This window comes from Polyodon spathula, chromosome 16, assembly GCF_017654505.1.
Source record: "Polyodon spathula isolate WHYD16114869_AA chromosome 16, ASM1765450v1, whole genome shotgun sequence".
In the NCBI taxonomy this organism is placed as follows: Eukaryota; Metazoa; Chordata; class Actinopteri; order Acipenseriformes; family Polyodontidae; genus Polyodon; species Polyodon spathula.
The window spans coordinates 5,597,103-5,618,590 of NC_054549.1; the positions used below are offsets into that span (position 1 = coordinate 5,597,103).

The 21,488-nt window shown below is 39.4% G+C and overlaps 1 protein-coding gene across 1 annotated transcript in view; it reads right to left on the minus strand.

Annotated features, from left to right (window-relative positions):
• The window catches only part of LOC121328906 (agrin-like), a 152,727-nt gene extending 131,615 nt beyond the window's left edge, over positions 1–21,112 (minus strand). Inside the window, exons 1-2 of the mRNA XM_041274047.1 lie at positions 20,558–21,112; positions 18,320–18,581 (exon numbers count right to left, since the gene is read on the minus strand). Of these exons, the coding sequence (XP_041129981.1) occupies positions 18,320–18,581; positions 20,558–20,755 (460 nt within the window). The 5' untranslated portion in view covers positions 20,756–21,112. The remainder of the gene's footprint in view (positions 1–18,319; positions 18,582–20,557) is intronic.
• Positions 21,113–21,488: the final 376 nt, after the last annotated feature.

The window sequence follows — 21,488 nt, forward strand, 5'->3', positions numbered from 1 at the left end:
GTCATTGAACACAAGTACGTTCACGTTTGTTGGAGTGCACAACAAAAGGAAAGAGTGAGATTTCTACTCTGCTATCTAGTGTGCTTGGCTTCTTTGAAGGTCAGAGCTGGTCTCTTCCAAACACTAAAAAAACAGGACTTGTGTTATTATTAAAATGAAGCAAGACTGCCAATAATGACTTGATCTACCTCCTGCTAAGAAAGTCATTACATTTAATATTGTTTGTATGCCACCTAGAATGCTCAGGTTAAATGGTCTGGCACTTCTTACTGTGAGAGTAATGTCTCTCAATAGAAAAGAACAGGTAATACTTTGAAATTACCCCCCCCCCCCCCACATTCTTCCCTGAGCTACTCTTGAAGCGTTTTTTATTGCTAAAAACCCTGTCATTAATACCGATTACAATGCACTGCAGAAACACTATCTTCAAGCTGAACATAAAAAAAAAATAAAAATGTTGAAACTTTTCAGGAGGCATCTCAGATGTACCATTTTCTCGACAACCACAGAAACATTTAAAACCGGATTTTAACATTTAAAAAATAAATAAATAAAAACATACCCTTATTATTTTTGTTTCCCTGCCACTTTGCAGAAATGAAATCCTTCTTGGTTTACGTTTTGGCTGACCGTTTCAAATTGATTAGCAATAACCCTGAGCTTAAGAAGCAAATCCATTTGCCAGAATTCAGGTCCCCCCCCCTCCCTCCTCCCCCTGGAAGCTTCTAACAAAGCTTCCTCCCTTTGCAGTGTCTGTGCTTCTCAATGTGCACATACCTTCGAAGAGACGTCGCAACAGTTTGACCGGTAGAAAATCTGATATATTGAGATGTGTTTTTAACTTTGTGAAGAAATCAAGCAAGTACAAAAATACCTACACTGCTCAGTGAAATATTACAATTACCTGGAATTCGAGAATTTTACAGGACAGCTCTTAAGTATTTCAAGTTAATTAAATAATACATCTCACTGTAATTCTTCTGTACACCACACTGAAATTATACAGTCATCAATCATCAGTCCCACAGAGCTGCTCTTTCCAATAACTGGTACTTGGTTTATTTTGTGGAATTCCCAGCAGGAGATGGAAGGGCAGCATCCTCCATGCCAGAGATGATGATCGACAAGTGTTTAAAAATTCATCAGATGTGTGGAAAATAACTCCAGATGTTACAGCAGCTGCAGTTAATACCAGGCTGTCAAACAAACACCTTAAACTAACACAGCAGGTCACTTGTTATCATCCACCCCCTCCCCTTTCCTCCTCTTCTTTTTGAGCAGAAAGGATGTCACGGCAAATTTCGGATTTTGTTCATTCCTCCCCTGGGAACCTCAAGTGAAAACGGAGTACTGGAAAAAGATGACTTTTTTTCCCCCTTAAAATCTCGCTCACAAGTTGTTTAGCTGCATCCTTGTGGCTATGTCCACAAGCCTAACGCTGACTGTGGTTTCCACTTTCATCGACGCAGATGAGCCTAATCTACGCTTCCTGAATCGAAGGTGGAGAGCTGGAATACAGGAATGCATGCCATGTTCCCAAGCCGCAAGACATTCCACAAATTTGGGGCTTGTTATTTAAATCAGCACAGCTACACGCACCGCCTGAATCTCCAAAGTAACATACAGTGTGCTGTCAAAATAAACATATAGAACACCACACCTGCCCATTCATATCCGTTTATCATTTTGTATTAAAAGGACAATCAAGTAAGCCAATAGGAAGCACTTTCAAGCAGATTTAATCAGTTCCACCAATGTCTAGTTGCACATTCTGCAAGTGTCACAAAAGTGTTTTTCTCCTCCAACCCTAACTAGCATGTAAGTTATACATTACAAAAATGATAATAAATTAAGTACACAGAAAGCTAGTTTGCCCAGATCAATGTCACTGAAAGACCCAATCGTCCTCCCTCAGCACAACTAAACAACTCTGCTCATTATTTTGTATCCTTTTCTGCAACCTTGCAACAGGGAATTTGAACATCTTGTTTCTGTTTTTAGCCATCTTGTCTCTCAATAGCATTCTCTCTCCAGTGCAGCGTACAAGTTCAGTTAATCAGTGCTTCACTACATCTAAAAATACTTCTTCATTGGATTAACTCAATTACAGGGAAGCCAAATGATGGTTTGTAGAAATAAAATTAGATGAAATGACAGAGAACACTGTGGCGGTGGGGTGGGATGATGTGCATTCTGTAGGCAGACTGTCGCTCCATACAGACCGATATAAATACAAAAGATTTCAAAACGTTTAGTGGGTTAAGATCAGTCGAAGCAGCTGGGTTATCGCTGTACTCACAGTGAACCCACATGAAGCATCTGGACACAAATACACTACAACTCCTCAAGACAATCACCCAGCAAGCCAGACTGCACCGAAAAGAGACGAGACCAAACACTGCTTTTCAAGTCTGCCAAGGAAGCATTTCGGGTTTATAGTTGTACCAAACAATGTGGTTTCAAGCGTGTATACCTTTTTAAACACATCCCTTCTTTAAGCGGTCAGGCAGATTCTCAATGTCAGCGACAGGACAGCAGGAGAACACTTGACAAATGTACAAATTTGTTTTTGCTCCCCTTAAGTTTATTCCCCCAGAAAAAGACCACAGGATCTTACAGACATCTATTCCTAAATGCACACACAGCTCCACGTCTTCACATTACGTCATTCAAGCAAAATAAATACAACAATAAAACAAAATGAATTCAGAATTTGGACCGACGTAACACATGTGCTGTAAACTTAAATACATGCAAAATGGAAATTTGAATTGAAATGCATTGTATTTTTTTTGCCATACCTCACCTTAATGTTAAAAAAAAAAAATCACATTGGAAACATTCATATTTCAAGCTAACAAACTCTGCCCTCCCGTAACCGCTAGAAAATGTTAACCAATCCCCATTCTACAGTATATGCTTTTCAAACATTAAGCAGCTGCACTGCTGGAGGTCAAATGGGTACCAAGGTTGGTTCATGCCAGCATATACAGCACATACATAAACTGGTTTGTGATTGATCTCCAGCCAATCAGACCCTGTGGAGAAACTTATCAATGAACAGCAATATGCGATAGTCTGTCACTATAAAACAGCATGCTGTCAGGGCTTTGATTTTGGTCGTCGGAGACATTGGTTTTTCAGAGGAAACTGTATTCCTGTTCTTGTTTGCTTTTCTTCCATTATCTGTGCAGACCTTGACGGGTGGTGGGATAATTCATAAAGGCAAGATAAGACCTCAAAGGAAATTTACCATTTCAAGGTTGGTACTAACCCTGCTATTTAAAAGAAAGAGATTAACCAGCTATAAAATAATGGAATGGTGTATGTTGGCAATTTGTACTGGTGTTTTTGCCAAACAATTTTTAATGAAACTGCCAAAAGTAACAGCAAGATTAAACACTCCTTCCCTTATCCACATATTTTTCCACAGTCTTAGTTAAGATGCAGATATCACTATTGCTCGATCGTTCTGTTAAGTTCCTCGGTCTGCTATCCCAAATTTTCTCCCAGAAGACAAATTCAATGACTCAACAGTTATGATAATTCCCCACCAATTTAACTAGCGCCATTACTGTAAATCACCTGGTTAGTAACCGTTTCCATGCAGATAATGACCTGGCTGATCAGCATTACTGTAGATAATAACCGGGTTATTCAGTCTGCATGGTTATCAGTTGGGAACTCCAGACTGATAAGCTAAATGTTTCCATTGCAGGCAATAAAAACAGTGGAGTCAATGATCCTGGAAATTGAAGCCCAAGTCCTATTTTGGCCATCTCAAAGAAACCATTAACCTAATTTGATTGGTACCGCTTTTGTTTCTGGAAATGAAAAGGGGAAGAAAACAGTCCATCGGCTTTAAAAAAAAAAAGGATTCAGCTTAGTCTTTACAGCTTTACAGTGTGGAACAATACGCCCGCGCAGCAGTGAAAAATGAGAACAGGAAGGGACTCTGTTCAACACATCCCTAGCTTGGACCATTTTCCGCTTTGATGAGCATCACACAACAATACTGCGATTCTTTAGACCCAGCGTGAGCCCCTTCCTAATCCCCCTCCTTCAATGAACTTGGAAGTGCTATAGTGGAGAGATTCAGATAAGAGGAGGCTCTTTCTTCTCATGTGCATCTCACTACATCAAGTCAAGGCTCGTTCGAGAACGAAAACAGCCCCACCCGCCCCCATTACAAACCAGCAAACAAACGGTGGTCTTCTTATTAGGAGAGGAGGCACGCCGTTACAGAATACACCGGTCTAGAGTAGGGAACAGACATGCTGTACTCTGCTTTCCATTCACCTGAAAAGGAAAAAACAGAATGGCAACCAATTTCACTATAAGTTGTCCTTAAAAAGGCGACCCAATAAAAGCTCAAACACATACAATGGCCCTAAGCCATCAGATGGCATGGAACTACACACTCCACAGCATTTGGTTTATACAAGAGATCCAGCAAATGTCTTAGGTATCATCAGAACATTGGTCTGTGCATTAGTTAGCCTCCCTTGCTCATATTTCAGATTATTTAAAATGGCCATATGAACAGCACTAGATCATGACTTCAAAAAGATAAGCAAAAAAAACCCCAAAACACACAAGACTAATGACTCAGGCTTAATCTTTAATTTAACTTGGGACTGTTACAAAAGCAAAACTACTGTAGAGAAACTAACTGACAATTACTGCAGTAAAACTTTTTTTTTAAATGAAGCAGATGGTACAGAATGTATAGCAGGAGGTACAGAAGCAACATTGTGAGTCTTTACTACAAGGGCCGCCGTCATCCACATGACTGCTGACAGAAACTTCCCGGATTGTTTGTTCTTTTTTTTTCCTTAGCAAGCCCCCTTTCTTCCAAACACCTCCTTCATTGTGTCGTTTTTATTAGGAGTTCAGGCATTCCAAACAGTGTCCTGCACGGATACAGTAAACGGGCAAAGCAAGGCCTTGAAAGGTAAAAAGGTCAGCAATCCAAGTAAACCGTTAATACACTTCCATTTTATCTGAGCACTTAGAGTTGATTAAAACCGCTAAACAAATCTACACGCACTCTTCCTTCCAGCTGATTAGACAGACAGTGCCACCGTCCCATCATTTCTCAAACAGAAGGAAGGACACGCTTTAGTGAATCAGGATCTATAAAAAGGAAAAGATCAATACAAACGCAACATTTATTAAGATCTATAAAAGCAACCTGAAAGGAGAACAACAGGTCAATCACCCTATACTTTCAAATCTGTGACATTAGCAGAGATTATCCTACTGGTATATAAATCCACTAGAGATGTGAGGGGGGCAATTTCCTTTGAAAACTTCCATCTGAGGCTTCACTAAAACGATAAGCATTGACTGTATCCCCACAGATGCTCCAAATCCAATCTAACTTTCACTGTTTAACAGGGCTGCTGTTTGCGTTTTTTCCCCCTTGTGATTTGTGCTCCCAGTAAGGAATTGTATGCTAAGAATTCTATTTACAGTACTTCTTTGTTCATGAGTGGATATTCTTAGAAGATGCTCACAGAAAAAAAAAAGGCAGGACATATAATACCATTTATAAACACAGTGGGATATTAAAATTCTCTACACCACTGTAATGTAGATGTGTACCATTGCATATGTAAAGGTCTGTTATCATTTTCCTGGTGGTAATTGATTGTGGAAGAAAGATAAAAATCGCTCCAACGACCTCTTGAACTTGGTTCGGTGTCTGGAGATTTCATTCTCATGTAGAGACAGAGTGAAGAACGAAGCTAATCAGGATTCCGACTGCATTCCAGCTGATCTTTAACCCTACACTGCCGAGCTGGGAAAGAACAAACAGGCCTGCCTTTCAGGGGGGTACTGGACTCGAGTTATTTTCTGCAAAATGTAGAGGTCTCTTACAATCCCCTGAACGCACGCTCACACATCAATTCACTTGTGATTAAGATTATTTAAACCGTCATACCCCTTTGTATAATCAGAAGACTTCATCGTAATCCATGTAGAACAATGCAATGCACACATTCTTCCTTCAGGACAAAAAAACTAAAAAAGGCAAGGAAAGTTCAAAAAGTATTAATGTGGCCATAAACCAACAGCATTCATTAATTTTAAAGCTCGGACAGCAGCTACCCTTTTCATTTATTCAAAGCTGTTCTTTAAAAGTTTGTATTCTTATTTTACAGCTCCAAACCTTCAGCATCAGATGTAATTTAATAAACTAAAAGACATAATATAATGTTAATTTGGTTCATCAATAAGTCTACAATTTAAGAAGTCACCCAATTTGATTATATAGTATTAATTACAACAAAAGCCTAAATCAGGAATGCTCATAAACAGATCACTGAATTTTCCAGCCTGTTCCTGAAAGAGCAGGAAAAAAAGCATTATGAAATTAATTTACTCTACCAGTAGCCAGAAACTATAATTAACTAAGCAGCCTTCGTATCTTGTGGAATGTCACACAGGCTCTAACTAATCGTACAGAAAGAAAAACAAGAGGTTTGATGCTTTTAATGCTTTGCAAACACCCCTTTCAAAAAGAAACCATGAATTAAGAAGCCCACTTCTTCACACACAGAACAGCACGCAGGAAAACGTTTCAGGGCACACAGGAAAACCAACTGCTTCCTTGTCTAATACCAGGTTAAGGCTGGGCACAACAGCTACTGACACAGGTTAAAACCAAAATGTTCAGAGGACTTAGCTTCATTTTCATTTAAGGAACGACGTCAACATAGATTACAGACATTGACATCCTCATCTGAATGCTACTTTTCCCCAGGTCTCTAGTTAGGCCCACAATCCATTCTTAGAATTAGATTTCTCAGAACCCAATATATGCTTCGTTTAGCTTGCCTGCAGAATATGGTTCAGTCACTCAGCGACGCTGCGATCTGATTTGTTATGATCAGCACCTGAAAAACTCAATTTCCAATTCAAAATGAGGATGACAGGTCCACAGCAACAAGACTGAATATTTCAAATGATCTCTCACCTAGGCGGCTTGACACACAGCAAGATTCAATTTCAGTTCGTTTAACAAGAGCTACAGAACCCTATTAAGGGTCTGGAAAGGCTCTCATACGAATTCATCAAGACAATCTTGACCCTTCATACAGGCCCTCAACACAGAGGCACAGAAAACACATAACAAGACTGCAGATTTGTTTCCGAGGAGAGAAGGACATATTAGGACTTCTTGACAAAAACAGCTACTGCACTGCAACATACAGAAACGTGTTTTCCAGCCTTGTCATTTTGATTAGTCCTAACCAGACAGGGCTTCTCAAAGATAACACTTACATCGAGATAGGAAAAAACTTGGTTGCTATTAGAGCAGCTATATTGTTCCTTTATAGATGTAGAAAAGAGAAATGTGCATTATTGCCTAGAGCAACATCACTCAATAGATGAAAGTATTAACCCAATATCCTAATCAGCAGTGAAGCCTAATCATTGCACCAGCTGAAATAAAAAGGAAGCTATTACCCACTACAGGCACATAGCCCTAAATTGAATTAGCTTTAAAAGTGAAGTAAGAAAATGGCCAATACATTTCTATTGTGGTGCTTCCCTTAAACAATTACTATAGATCACTACGGAGCTACAGTCCACCTGGAGAAGCTGTGCTTTGAACACACCGATCTCCCTTTACATGTTGTAAGAAAAGCAGGGCTACCTGCCTTGACAGCCAATGCAGCCATTTCATTTCATTACCCACTAGGACCTTTACCCATTCAATCAGCCTATTGCTCTAAATGACATGTAATGACAGACTTCAGCCCCCTGTAATGTATTAAACAGTACCTGCAGTTAAACCTTTCCATAGCAGTCTGCTAACTGAAATGGAGCCATTTTTTTTATTTTTTTTTAAGAAGAGAGTTCTGGAAAGTTGACAGGAGTTATGGCGACACACCCTCCTCCAAAGCCCTGAGGATTAAAGCAGCTCATTCCCCTAGAGGGACTGGAGACTTGGTTCCGAATGGAAACTTCCAACTGATGTAATGACAGAGGAGCAAATTCCTCCCAATCCAACAAAATCCACTGCTGATGCTGTGGATACTGCTTTTATAACTAGCAAAAGAAAACTTTCCACTTTTTGTCAACAGCTACAGTAACACTACAAAGCAATTCCATTATGCATTGTAAAAATCAACTGTAATTGGTGTAATCAAAGTGAAAGAATAAGGAGGGAAATCACTCTAAACAGTGACAAAGTTAACAAACATCCATCATGGCCAAAATGAAACTATTCCAGCTTTGTACGAATGGGGAAAAAAAATCTAAGTTACCTCCGTCTCAACATGCTCTCTGTAGCAATGCTGCATTTCACAAATTCCTTCTCTCAAGAAAATGGAATGTATTCAAAGGCAGCTGAGAACCGCCAGTTCAGTTTCAATTATCGCTGTCAGTCTGTGCCAAATACCTCCCTCCTCCTGGTCTAGGTGTGGGGGGCGGGTTTTAACAGTACACTGTTTTTTGTAATGCTCATTTCCGTTATACAGATTTATCAAACACAGAATTGTAAACTGATCTGAAGTTAAAGTACTTCCTAATGTAACTTGCTGTGTTTGCCTGTATTATTCATAGCGATCGGGCAAATTGCTGTATCCCTTCTCTTGTTTCTTTTTTTCTTCCTAACTACTGTTCTGATGTCATCTTTATTATATTTTAGGTCATGATTTCGACCTCAGTTTAAAAAGTCCAGACCGTACAAAGATGAAAGAGTAGTTTGCTCTTCAGGCAAATTATCTGAACTAATCTCTTCTACTTTGCTGCTGTATTTTGAGAAAAAAATCACAGCTTTTCTTTCATTTAAAATAAACAGTCCATCCTAACACCAAGGAGACTAAATGCATGCTCTCCGAGTCTCCAAGCAGATAACTTACACTCCCTAGTCACTCCCCTGGGATCATTACTGCAGATGGTGCTGGAAATGTATTGCTGATGATTATCAAGCCTTACAAAAGGTTAATTGGGGTTAGCTGTATAGTGTTAGCTTACAGCATTATACTGATACCTACTGAATATAATATATATACCGATCATCGGCATCTATCAATGAATTAATTTTTTGTGTAAAATGGGTCATTTTAGTAATAATTAGCTTTAGGCTGCACAGAGACACTCTGTGTGTGTTCAATCTAAAACATTTCATCAGATCTGCCACTAAATATATGCCCTGTAGATGAAGATAACAACATCCCATCTTGAACCTGCTGATGCACAGCTACCCCCTTCTGATGTTAAGAGTTAGTGTTTCCTATCCAATGCATCGATATACTTACATAACACATGTTCAAAAGTGCAATTGTGAAAATACTTCAGCAAATAGTGGGAAAAAAACAGGCACGATGCTCATATGAATTACTCTGGTCACAACAAGGAGGGGATGCGGGCTTTAAGCTTGATATCTTAGTAATGCATTGATGTTCTTTTATTTCCATTTAAAATATGGTTCAGAGATATGACAGTGGTCCAAGGCTCAAATCTTTACTACACCAAAGCAACTGAAAAGAAGAAATGCATTGCAAATCCAAATGGACTAACATTTACCCAGTTCTTTGAGGATTTGCATTAAGAGCTTAAATAAATGTTTTTTTATTTTTCCCTAAACGCTTAATCCCAAACCCTGTCAACACTGCCAGTGCCTGGGAGCACTTGCACCTTGATTTACAAGGGGTTCTAATCATGGATTCTACTTTAATAATGGGCTTGACCGGTCTGGAAGGTCAGGCAGTGTGTGGGAACTCACAGGTCCGGCTACTCTGGGGGGTGCTCTTTGGTTTAAACCTACAGAAAGGTCAAGCAGAACAGGAAGCAATAGGGCTCGTGAAGGACTTCCTTTAAGGGTGTGCACTTCTTACAATTTCTTTACTGTGGCTTTGTCAGACTATCAGAGAAAGAAAATGAAACAGTATTTGGTATTATATACGGTCGAGCTATGCAAATGTTAAAACAGTCTTCTCAGACCTGGATTTGCACTAATCTTGGACAACCTTAAAGCCCAAGATTAACTCCTAATCAGGGTCTGTGAGATGTCAGGTTTTCTTGTATTTAAATTCACTGTGAAAACTACTTCTCAAGCTTTTAATTGAGATCTTTTCAACCTTCTACAACATGGACAGAGATTATTAAAACCTTTTTTTTTTTTCCCAATTCTAGAAATAAAGTGCATATTTTGTATTTGAAAATATCCCTGCTGTTATGTCCTTTGGGAGTTCCCATTAATTGAATAAGTGCTAAGGATTTACGTTTCAGAAGTGGTTACAATATATAAATGATGTCTTCATTTGCCACTCTGCTCTGTTTAAAAGATATGGCTTGTAATAAGAATTGATTGGGCAAGAGAATTTGCTGGCAGAGGAAAAGCAGCCGCAACTTATGAGCAAAGCAAATGGCTCTGGCCTTTCTAATTAAACGAAGGCATTAATCAATGTGAGCATTGTACAGTACGGCGTGTACTTCTTCGTTTTCAACGCAAAGTAAGCCACTAGCCCACGGAATGGTCTTGCGTGGACACATTTTATTGAGAAGCTAATTCAAGTTGCCACAATCGTTGTCTATATGGCTTGCCGTTAAAAAAAATTCAATCAATTCAAAAACTTGTGTTACGTGGAATTGGTTATTTTGTACTTTTCTAAAGGAAAGCCCTACAATCATTTCAGTTCAGCTTAGTTAAAAATAAGGATTTATGCTTTCCCTTTTGGTTCCACCGTTTCCAGAAGCAGACTCCAAATGCTGCACTTTCCTTTATATATGTATCTGCTATTTCATTTAATGTGGGCTGCAGTGCTTCAGATCATTCCAAGTAGTGTGATTTAAGCATATAGTAAATCATGGTCTCCACGTGAAAGCACTGTAAAGGCTTTTTAAAAAGAGCCGATTATACAGAAAGCCTTAAGGTATGTAGTTCTACTCTGATAAAAGTCAGGAATCACATTAAAGAATAAAATTTAGACATGTCTGGGCCCATTATGCTAAGTCATCTACTATTACACTGCACCAGGAATACATCCTAACCTTGTAACTCAGCTCAGATTTCTTAAAGCAGTGGATCTTTACAGAACCCTGCAACTTTGACTACAAATGCAATATAATCTTAAATAGTTTAAGAACTCTTTCAGAACCATTTCTGCTTAGCTTGACTCTTTACTGTACATTTTCTAGATTTTAGACAACCACGAGCCATTCAGATTGTCTTTCCTAACCGAAGTCTGCATATTACAGGGAAGACATGCAATGTTATAAGCCTGTAATGTTCTTGACTGCTATAGCAAATCTGTCATATAACCAAAGTGCTCCTGAATTACATTACTCTGCACTTCTCAAAGCAAAGAGTCAATTACTGTGTAACACACAAGCCAAAGCGCGTAGTCGCATTCTTTCGAAAGCCAACATTCCACCTGTTTACATGCAGCTTTTTAAAGAATTTGTTCTAGATAAAAAAATTCAGAAAACAGCTACAAAATATTCCTGTCATAAAGTCCAAAATAATAATGTTTGTTCATTTCTTAAAATCGCTTTTACTATGCATACTTTAAAAACAGACGACAACTTGGTCTTGCCAAATTGACTTTAACAAGAGCATCCAAAACACAATTTCAGTAGTTCAGGACAAACCTACCAACACAATGATCAGATAAACAACTTTATTGATGCGGTATGCAAAGCAAATGAACATGGAACAAACAATCTGTCATAACGCCTACTTGGGTCAAAGATCCCCTACCTGGCGATTGGACGAGGCAGGAGCCCCCCCCCCCGAACTATACTAGAAATTTTAACTAGGAGATGGGGGCGGTTGGTGGGTTGAGAAAGAACAAATGCGAAAGGAGGGGTGATAAACAGGTAATTTATACTAGTGGTAATTATTCAATTTGGATTCAATTAGAGGAAGTGTGTGTGAAATGTGTGGGGGCTCGTCCATTCTTCTGAGCCTTTGTTGTTAACTGAATTCAGTACAAGTGTTTCCACCAAACTAGCCCAACGCCTCTGGTTGATTTGGGCAGGAGGTTCCAGTTTTCCACTCTCAATACAATAGTAACCTTAAAGGTATGTGTTTTTTTTTTTACATTTAAATAATTGCAGTTGGTTATTTAAAGGAGGTTGAGGCTCCACTAGACTAATAGAATAACTCGACAGGAAATGTTATCACTATGAAGGTCACTGAACTACTGATAAAGGGAATAACTGGCCCACGACTGTCCAAAGAAGCAGAGAGGGATTCACACACATATTTTTTCAGAGGAAATGTCTGTTTAAAATGAGCACACATCTAGACTTTGTAACGCTATTGAAGATATGCACAAAGCAAGTGAAATATTCAGAGCAAACAGACCGACAGGAAATACCCTACACCGAACCAGCGACCCAAGACCAGGCTACAAACAATTCCCACAGAGCATCATTTCCATACAATAATGCATGTCCTCCTTTACTAGCCACAAGTCCCTGGTCCATCACCCCCATTAACCCTGTCAAAGTTGATATCCAAAACTTCCCAAGCTAGCAGTTAACCGTCAACCGCAGCATCACTAAATTACAAAATAGTGAACCGCTTTCATTCACATTCCTCTAGAGTTTTCTGTCAAGGCACTGTAAAACCATGCAGTGGTTAAACACAGAGTCTTGCTGCTTTTAGATGTCACTGAACATGACCCTTCAGCTCAGTGAAAGTAGCAGGATCGTGAGAACTAAGCTTCAAAAGACCAATCAGTAAGGCAAGTGTAGTGGTAGCAAATTTCAATTTAAGACCAATATAGTACAGCAAGTTGCTGGATTCCACTTTCTAATTAAAAGGATCTGGTTTTAATCTTTAAAGAACCTCACCTAATTAAGCTGGCATCCAGCTCTCTCACTAAGTAAGACTCTTTGTTGCTGAATGCCAAAGCCTCACTGGCATCTCAGCTATTTCACTGCATATCACTGCTGTCAGGCCATTACTTTACAACACCCCCATCTCAGCAGATTCATACAAGAAATTATGAAGCATTGAGACGGAATGAGCCCCGAGAAATATCTTCCTATTAAAAGATTTGTGGGTGGAGGGGACACTTTTCTCCATCGTACACACCCACGATCAATATAATCTTACCCACTGTCATTTTACTTTTGAGTCTGGGACACCCATAAAGTGCCTAAAATCAGATTCATTATGAATCCTTATTTGATATACAGCTTTGGTCTTAAACGTTGCTGTTTTGAGGCTTAGATGCAACACACAAATTCAAGTGGCTTTACTCTTACATGAAAGAGAAAATGAAGTGGAGGAGCAATCTATTCAGGCAAACAAACTCAAGCTATTCAAGCAATAAGCAGCACTGAAGCAGATCTTCTTTCACAAGCTTTGCTGTCAGACTATCTGTATGTACCTGTTTGTCCAAGGATGCTCCTGGTAGAAAAGTATACTCAGTGCTGTCGCATTTCTGAGCTTGCTTTTCAGACACTTCCTCAGCATGCCAAGAGCTTCAACGCGGTCTTTAAATCCATGACTGCACTTGTACAGTATATCACAACAATACAAGCTATAAGTTACTGCACCTAGGGAGTCGGTTGCACATTAACATTGCACCCACAGAAATGCAAAAGGCTTTATTCCAAGCGCAATAGGATGTTTTTAAATTCACTTATTAGCAAAGCCTAGTTCTACATCACTATGCTCTACCCGGCCGCTATATTTTACTGGCCTGAAGCGTTAATCTAAAATGTTACTGGAATGACCAATGTGGAATTCTTTTCTCACCATTCGTTCTCATTAAAATATTATTAGCGGAAGTGAATTTTAGATGTACGTTTAATTAGGCGCTTCGGTGAGGCTTATGCAGGAGTACAAGAGTGGTGTTAAGATGAGAGAACCTTTTTGCCAATGTTAAATTAAATAACAAAAAGGTGGATTAACTGGAATTGGAAACTGTAAATGTTTTAAAGACTGATTCATTTCTAGAGCCTATTACTTTAGGAATTTAAAAGTAACAGAAGCCTTTAAAACTATCAAAAGGAGAGTCCTTATCGCCATGTTCTTAAATCTACCAAACAACAGAACAAGAGGCAAATAACTTTAGCGTGTTCAGCGAGGAAAACACAGTGGAGATATTTAGAGCCTCCTACTTCAACAAACACCCGAACAAACCGATTCCCCCCCCCCCCCCCCCCCCCCCCCCCCAATTAAGATTCCTGAAAATCCTTCCATATTTTTAGGGGACTGGTAGATGTCTGCATTACATTTCGCCAACCGTGAACTATTCCATTACAATGAACAGGTAACGAGGGGTTTATAAAATCTAAACCTATGAAAGCCTTCCACTAAGAAGTATTAAATTACACCCCACACATTTTCAGACACCATTAGGTTGGCATCTGTCAGTAGCAGTTATCACAAGTGCAAAAACACTGAAATAAGGGTTGAAATGTATACTCTTTAAATCAAGCTGAAAACAAATGATAAAAAGGTTACAGGATGACTGTACTGAGATCTCCCCCACAGTTCAACTTCTCTGCCACTGATTGCGTTTTTCCCTTCGTCTGTACTCTGTCAGACAATGCAACCCTAATTAACTGCGCCAAGGAAAAGGCACAACAACAAACGCCTTGTCACATTTTCTTCCCCCGCTAGCACCAATTGGTGAGAAACAAATATTAAAAGATACGGCATTAAAAAAGCTGCCTTTGCAAAAATATAATACATTTGGACTGTCTTACCTAAGGTAACCTTAGCCAGTCCAAGAGTACCATCTTTCTGCAAAGAATTGCTTTTTTGGTGTTAATGGGGGTCTTTGAAAAATGCTAAATCATAGTCCATAGAACTGTTCAAATGTTATAGCAATGGAGAGTCAAAGCGAAAAGATATATATATATATATATATATATATATATATATTTTTTTTTTTTTTACAAGAAATGTTGTATCAACATCACAGCATGCATGTTTATATATTTAATTGTATGTTAAGGGAGAATGTTACTCTCACACCTTCCACTAACAGTGACCAGCAACCACATTCCACCCCTAGGATCAGTACTGACTCCCAGCGTCATAAGTATGTCCTTGAGCAGCAACTCGTCGTTCCTGGAGGGTCCAGGGAGGAACAAAAATGCCAAAAAAAAAAAAAAAAAAACATAACCTTCAGGTATTTTTCAATATCACCCACAATGAAATAAAATCACAATGTTACCAAAATTCACAGGCAGTCTCAGCTCAGCTGATGCATGCCATTGCAGGGCCGCCCAGCTGCGAGAGCCTTTGTCAATCTAATTAGATCCTTTCCACCAAGTCCTGCATTTACACAAACACCACTCAGGGATTGGGTTCCTGGGGAGTCAACTGCAGAGCGCGAGGCAGGACGGAGGCACCTTGCAGGGAAGCGAACAGACCTGCATCTGGACTCTGCAGTACGGTGGTGAAGAAAACTCCAGGACTCTGCAGCTCAGACTGTGCACCAGATGTCAAGACTGTTCCACTACGAAATGTACAGCAAAATAATACAGCATGCGTTTCCAAACAAGCCAGTTTAAAGTATTGCAAGCCACCGAGACGGCATGAGAATCAATACATTCTGCTGCTTGCCCCACCATAGAAATACTGGGTTCTCTGACAGCAGTTACTGTACAGCAGGCAAAACAGGGGGCGGGATGGGTGATTAAAAATAATAACTGCCTTTATATTTAAGAAATTGGATCAAAGGTAGTACAGGAATATTTTAAAAAGGAAGGAGTTGTGTTGTAATAGTGACACTTTTACAACAAATGTTTTAAGATGCAATCCATGCCGCAAACCTGATTCAACATACACAATTATTACACTCAGCCCTCCAAGGCTGAATGGGGTCAGGGTTAACAAATACAAAAGACTTGAATTCGGGCTGCTTAAAACTTTGCCTAGCTAGATTATTAGTTTAACATGATGGTACCGTGGGCGGTGGATGTATACTGTGCCAGCAAAATGCATTTATTCTAATGTTGTAAACATATACCTTGTAAATATATTCTTACAGGATGTGAAGATTTCATTGTCTTGAAGGTATAACAATCACACAAAGTAAGGCTTTGATACTTTAAGAATACACACCCTCAGGCTATTTTCTTTTTTTTCTACCTTGGTTGAGCCAGGTAAAGCATTAAAAGCGGCATGCAAAACCCAACCTGCATTCCTGTCTGCACCTGTGCAAAGAATTTCTGTCATTTTCAAACTCATCAACGATACCAGATTATCAGGCTCTTTTCTTTCGAAATATTATCGCAGGCCCACACCGAAAATTACAAATTCCCCAAACTGCCCAGGTACTGTACAGCAAGGAAAGCATTCGCTCACTTGCCACAGCAGGTACCATCCTGTTTCAACGACACCACCCCACAGTTACAGCACCGGAAACCCAGTTAGCAACTGCTGTCTCTATGCCACAGTGCTCAGGAGGTGGTCCAGACAAAGTTTTGCAAGTTTAGGCTAGGGCTGTGTTTGGCATAATATTTGTAACTATAGTTACTTCAAGAACAAAACAGTGCCAAATGTACCTACTATTGATTTGGATAGTCAGAAACATACATACATACATATATATATATATATATATATATATATATATATATATATATATATATATATATATATATACTCATTCAGAACAATTTTGCCTTTAAAACAAAAAACTATTGTATTGTGGTATAGTATTTAAGCTTGCACTGACCTGTAACCAAAACATGCAGTCTTTTTTTTTTATTCTCATTTCACAATAAAACATGCGTAACCCTAAACTGTTACTTTAATTACTGTACAAGTAGAATGCATTTCAAGAAAAAAAATATATATATATAAGAAAGTTTACAAATGAGAGGAGGCCACCATTCGGCCCATCTTGCTCATTTGGTTGTTAGCAGCTTATTGATCCCAGAACCTCAACAAGGAGCTTCTCGAAGGATCCCAGGGTGTCAGCTTCATTACTGGGCGGTTGGTTCCAGACCCTCACAATTTATAATTAATATATCCATGAATGATGTACTGGGAAATATTAATAGTGTAAATTAAATTAAATGCCCCCTAGCCTCGCTCTCTCTGGCAATTCTAGATTTCATAATAAGCTAATCACCAGTAAAACATCGTCCAGCTAAACACATTGCATAAACACATTATGCAACAGCACTGCAGTGCACTAACCACATTAAGGTTCCTTTAAACAGGCTTGGTTTTAATAAATACATTTACGTAAGTAACATTTTCGACCAGCTCCCGAACACCGCATGCTGGCGCACTTTGCCACAGTGAGAGGACTTGCACTGCTGTGTTACCACCGAAGAGTTCCATTCCCAGACAGCTGGCTGCGCAATTTTCAAAGACGTGCCAGATTCCACTTACAGCCATTCACAACATCATGCTGGTATGAGATCAGCTTACCATGAACTGCTTTTAAAGAATGCTATACAATTTCCCCTGCCCTCCACCTTAGGTTTTGCACCGCTTTTTCAGTTCCCCTGTGTAACAAAAAACGGTTTTATAAATCTGTGCCACCAAGATTACGTATTATTACCAGAGCCCAAAGCAGCCATCGAAACTAAGATGACGAGTGATATCATGGAGCTTTCTGCCCTCTTTCTAATCAGTCAGTTGGTTTCCTGATGCCATCCTCTTCCCAGAACGAAACCTAACAATCACCTGGAAGTGAACTCTCGGGGTCACTCAGGAGAAAAAGCTGCAACACAAACCACAGCTTCCATTGCGTTGAACGCAGGGTAAAAGACAACCAGAGGGCAACAGTTCCTGATAAAGGTAGTTACCTCACAGATTACACAATACTCATTTATACACAACACCCTGAACACACACAGCTGGCTGTCTGTCTACTGCTTCATGTGTGAAATATTAATCACTGAAAGAGGTTGAGAGCTACTGCAGAGGGTAGAATGACACAGGTTTTAAAAAAAAAAAGTATACACAATATGCTACTGCAATCAAAGTCTTAGCAGGGACAATACAAGTATAAATGTAGCAGTGGTAGAGGCTTGAGAAAAATCAGGCCATTTCACTAACTGAGGTTTCCATAGCAACCGCTTATTAGCTACCCTGCTTCCCCACACAAAATATCGCACAGACACCACTGCCATCGGAGATTCAAAACCTTTATTGATTACTCTCCCGTCACAGATAAATTACAGCATGCATTTAAAACTGTGATAATCAGGAAGCTGCTCCATTCAAGGGCACTACCTAACAGCAGACAGCAGTGAATAGAATAAAACACTCAAGCTGATGGCATGTTATTTTTTCCTATCTTTTCCTCAATGGGTTTGTGATATTCACTGTGATTTACTCTTGCAGAGTTGTACCGAAGGGCCCACGTACCTTCCACGCAGTGCTCCACCTGCTCCAGGTTCCTCAGAGTAATCCTCATCAGGCTGGAGCTCAGCATCAACTCGTTCTTGTGAGCAGGCCACATATATTCAGGAGCCTGGTTGACAAAGAAAATCCGCGTGTCGCCGGTGGACACCTGATTGTCACAGATCCCAGGGTCCCCGAATCCTCCAATCATGACTTTGTTCCCGCCGTCCAGGAGAATTTCATTGGTCACTGTTGTCTTGCCTTTTAGATAGCGCCAGACTCTCACCTATTGAAAAACATGGCATTATCGCACCTTTACTTTCTGTGAACCCTCTATTTTTCATACCAGTTTGAACCATAGGAAACCTGTGTGTAAAGACTACCTTCCTCAAAAGACCTTATTTCACACAGTCCCTTGAGCAGTGATCAGAAGTGAGCAGTGCTGACTGTAGGTGATTTCTGATACTTTGATATAGCTGCTTATCTATGCCATCATTAAATTAGACAAAAAACATGTCATATGTGTATTGATGGCATTGTAGTGTTGTTTAGGGCTGGGCTGACAACTCTGTCAGAAATAGTTACAGGTCAAGGAATGCTTGTATGACTGAAGCAGAAGATCAGACACACCCAGCTGCAGTATACTGCTGTGAATGTTTACCACAGGTATGGCATGGTAAAAGGATAGTAAAGTACAGTATTAGTGTGGTAAAGAATGGACAGGGGAGACACAGTACACAGAAGGATTTAGATGATAAAACTACATCAGAGGTTGCATAAAGGTACCTTGCCATTTTGTCACTTCTTGGTGTGATAAAAAGTTTATCAAAGGTGTTTCTAGTAATATTAATCTTACTTTTAAATCGCTGGTTGAATCTCTCCTAAGTGAGGAGGTGAAATGTCCGGGCAGGGTGTAATGACGAACCCAACCTGTACTACACTGCAGACTAGCAGGGTGTAATGACGAACCCAACCTGTACTACACTGCAGACTAGCAAGAGCAACAGCAACACGTACATCACCAGTGCAGTCTGGGGATGAAGCAGGGGCCCATGTGTTCACACTGCATTGATAATTGAACTCTGCGACAGTCCGTTTAGCCCTTCTGTTTTAGGGTTACGCGGAAAATCGGTCAACTTTTTGATGGGCATAATTCGGACTGCGTGCAGGGAATGGAAGACTGGTGTTAGTATAGCAAATGTGGGAGTTTTAAATGTAAGAAACGTGTTAGTTTTCTTATTTCTGCATACTTTAGCCCACACGTCATAACTGTAAAAAAACATGTAGTTACCCTACAAACAAAAGTTAGTAATGAATGATTTTCTTTTGGTTTTAGTAATTCTCTATTTATTGTTTTTAATTTACATTTTCTGTGGATCATGTCCCAAGTGAGTCTGCAACAAGGCAGTGGGTGTTGATTGAGACCCTACATTATTGTTTAATAATATTAAAATTAATTTGCAAAGCAGACGCTTCCATTTTAAAAGTTAATTTTCAATAAAGAGAGAGCTAGTATCCTCTCATCTGTATACCTGCGACCTAATCTTACAACAAATAAGGCAGATTTAAACGCCTCTCCCTGCTTACTCTACAATAGTTCGGTACCAAAGTTCAACAGATAAAGCATGGGCTATACCTATACTTATCTGGTAACTTCACAATATTCAGTTGCGAGTAGGGTTGCAAGGCATTACGAATGAGATCAGAAACACCGGTTGTTTACTATGTAAGGAGATGTTGACAAAACAACTGAAACTGGTAACAGATCTTTAAAATTGTTTAGAAGAGTAAACAAACTGACATTAAAATCTCAGATTGTGAGAAGCAGATCTGAAACACATATTTCTTGTCCATTTTCACAAAGGGAGCGCTTTGCTCATTTCTTGTCCTGTCTGTATACTGTTTACCTGCGATCTAACCACAAATAAGGTACAGTACTAGTATTAACTAGAATTAAAATATTACAAACTCTATAAACACGAGTGAGAAATGTAGACAGGTGACCACCGACTAAGTAAGGTTTTAAAACTAAGCTTCACGGTATAGTTACCTAGATCAGACACTCAAAAATTTAATTTAACAGTTAATTTTGCAGCAACAGCGCCAGATCAAATGAACTTTTTTGGCATTGGCTGAAACCAAATAGGTAAAACATATCGCAGAGAGATCGTATTTGTGTCTATCATATTTTCAAGATCAGCCATTGTTATTATTTACTTCGGTGTTCTACAACATCAAACACCTTCTCCCCTGAAATCTTACCTTGCAAGAATAAGTATTGTGTACTGGATCCATGTTCATGATTTCTTCAACAGTTCCAGTTAAAACAACATTCGCTTCTTCTTCCCTGCTTTCCAACTCTTTCTCCGCACAACTTCCATGACAGCTTTTGAACAAAACCGCGACCAATATTAATGCCCAACAGGAAAAGTCTGCAGTCCGTCTCCACTTTGTGCCCATGGTGACGGCAAATAAAATCTCAGAAAACAATATAACTAACAGAAAGTTATTAACAAAACCTGTTTCTAAACTTCGAGGCTATAAACCACATGCATAGACCTTTGGGCGCAGCCAGATCTAATGCATCTGGTTTGCTACTTTGTTGCAAAAGCGGGGACTCAAAGGAAAACGGCTTGGTTCTCCCGTGAGGAGGAATGTGCAATGGTCCCTCGGTTTTTTCTTTCTTTCTTTCTTTCTTTCTTTCACAGGAGTGACGCTGCGGATTTGCATGCAATCGGAATTGCTGATAAGACTAGTGAAAAATCGGTCTTTCCTCTCATTGCAGAGACTGGTCTGAAACGCCACCCCCAGGAAATGCAGCAACACACCAAACCGAATATTAATAAATAAATAAATAAATAAATAAATAAATAAAAAGGTTAATGGATAATCAGAAAAGAAGGACGTGATGTGAGTTTTTAAGCAGTACGAGTGAACCCAGTAGAGTGCCTGAATAAAGCAATATCTACATTATGTACAAACAGTTAATTTCAACTAGGGCAAGCTATAATTTGACTGCTTGTAGGAGAAAATCATAGGTTTGCAATATCCAGGACAAACTAGAGGACAGCGGAGTAGTTTGTCAAGATCTGGCACAGCAGTGCGGTACTAGTAATTACAGTCTTATGAAGAAACATGACGTTAGTAACACATGTTGTTTTCAGTAGTTTACTGTATTGGCAAAACCTATTAC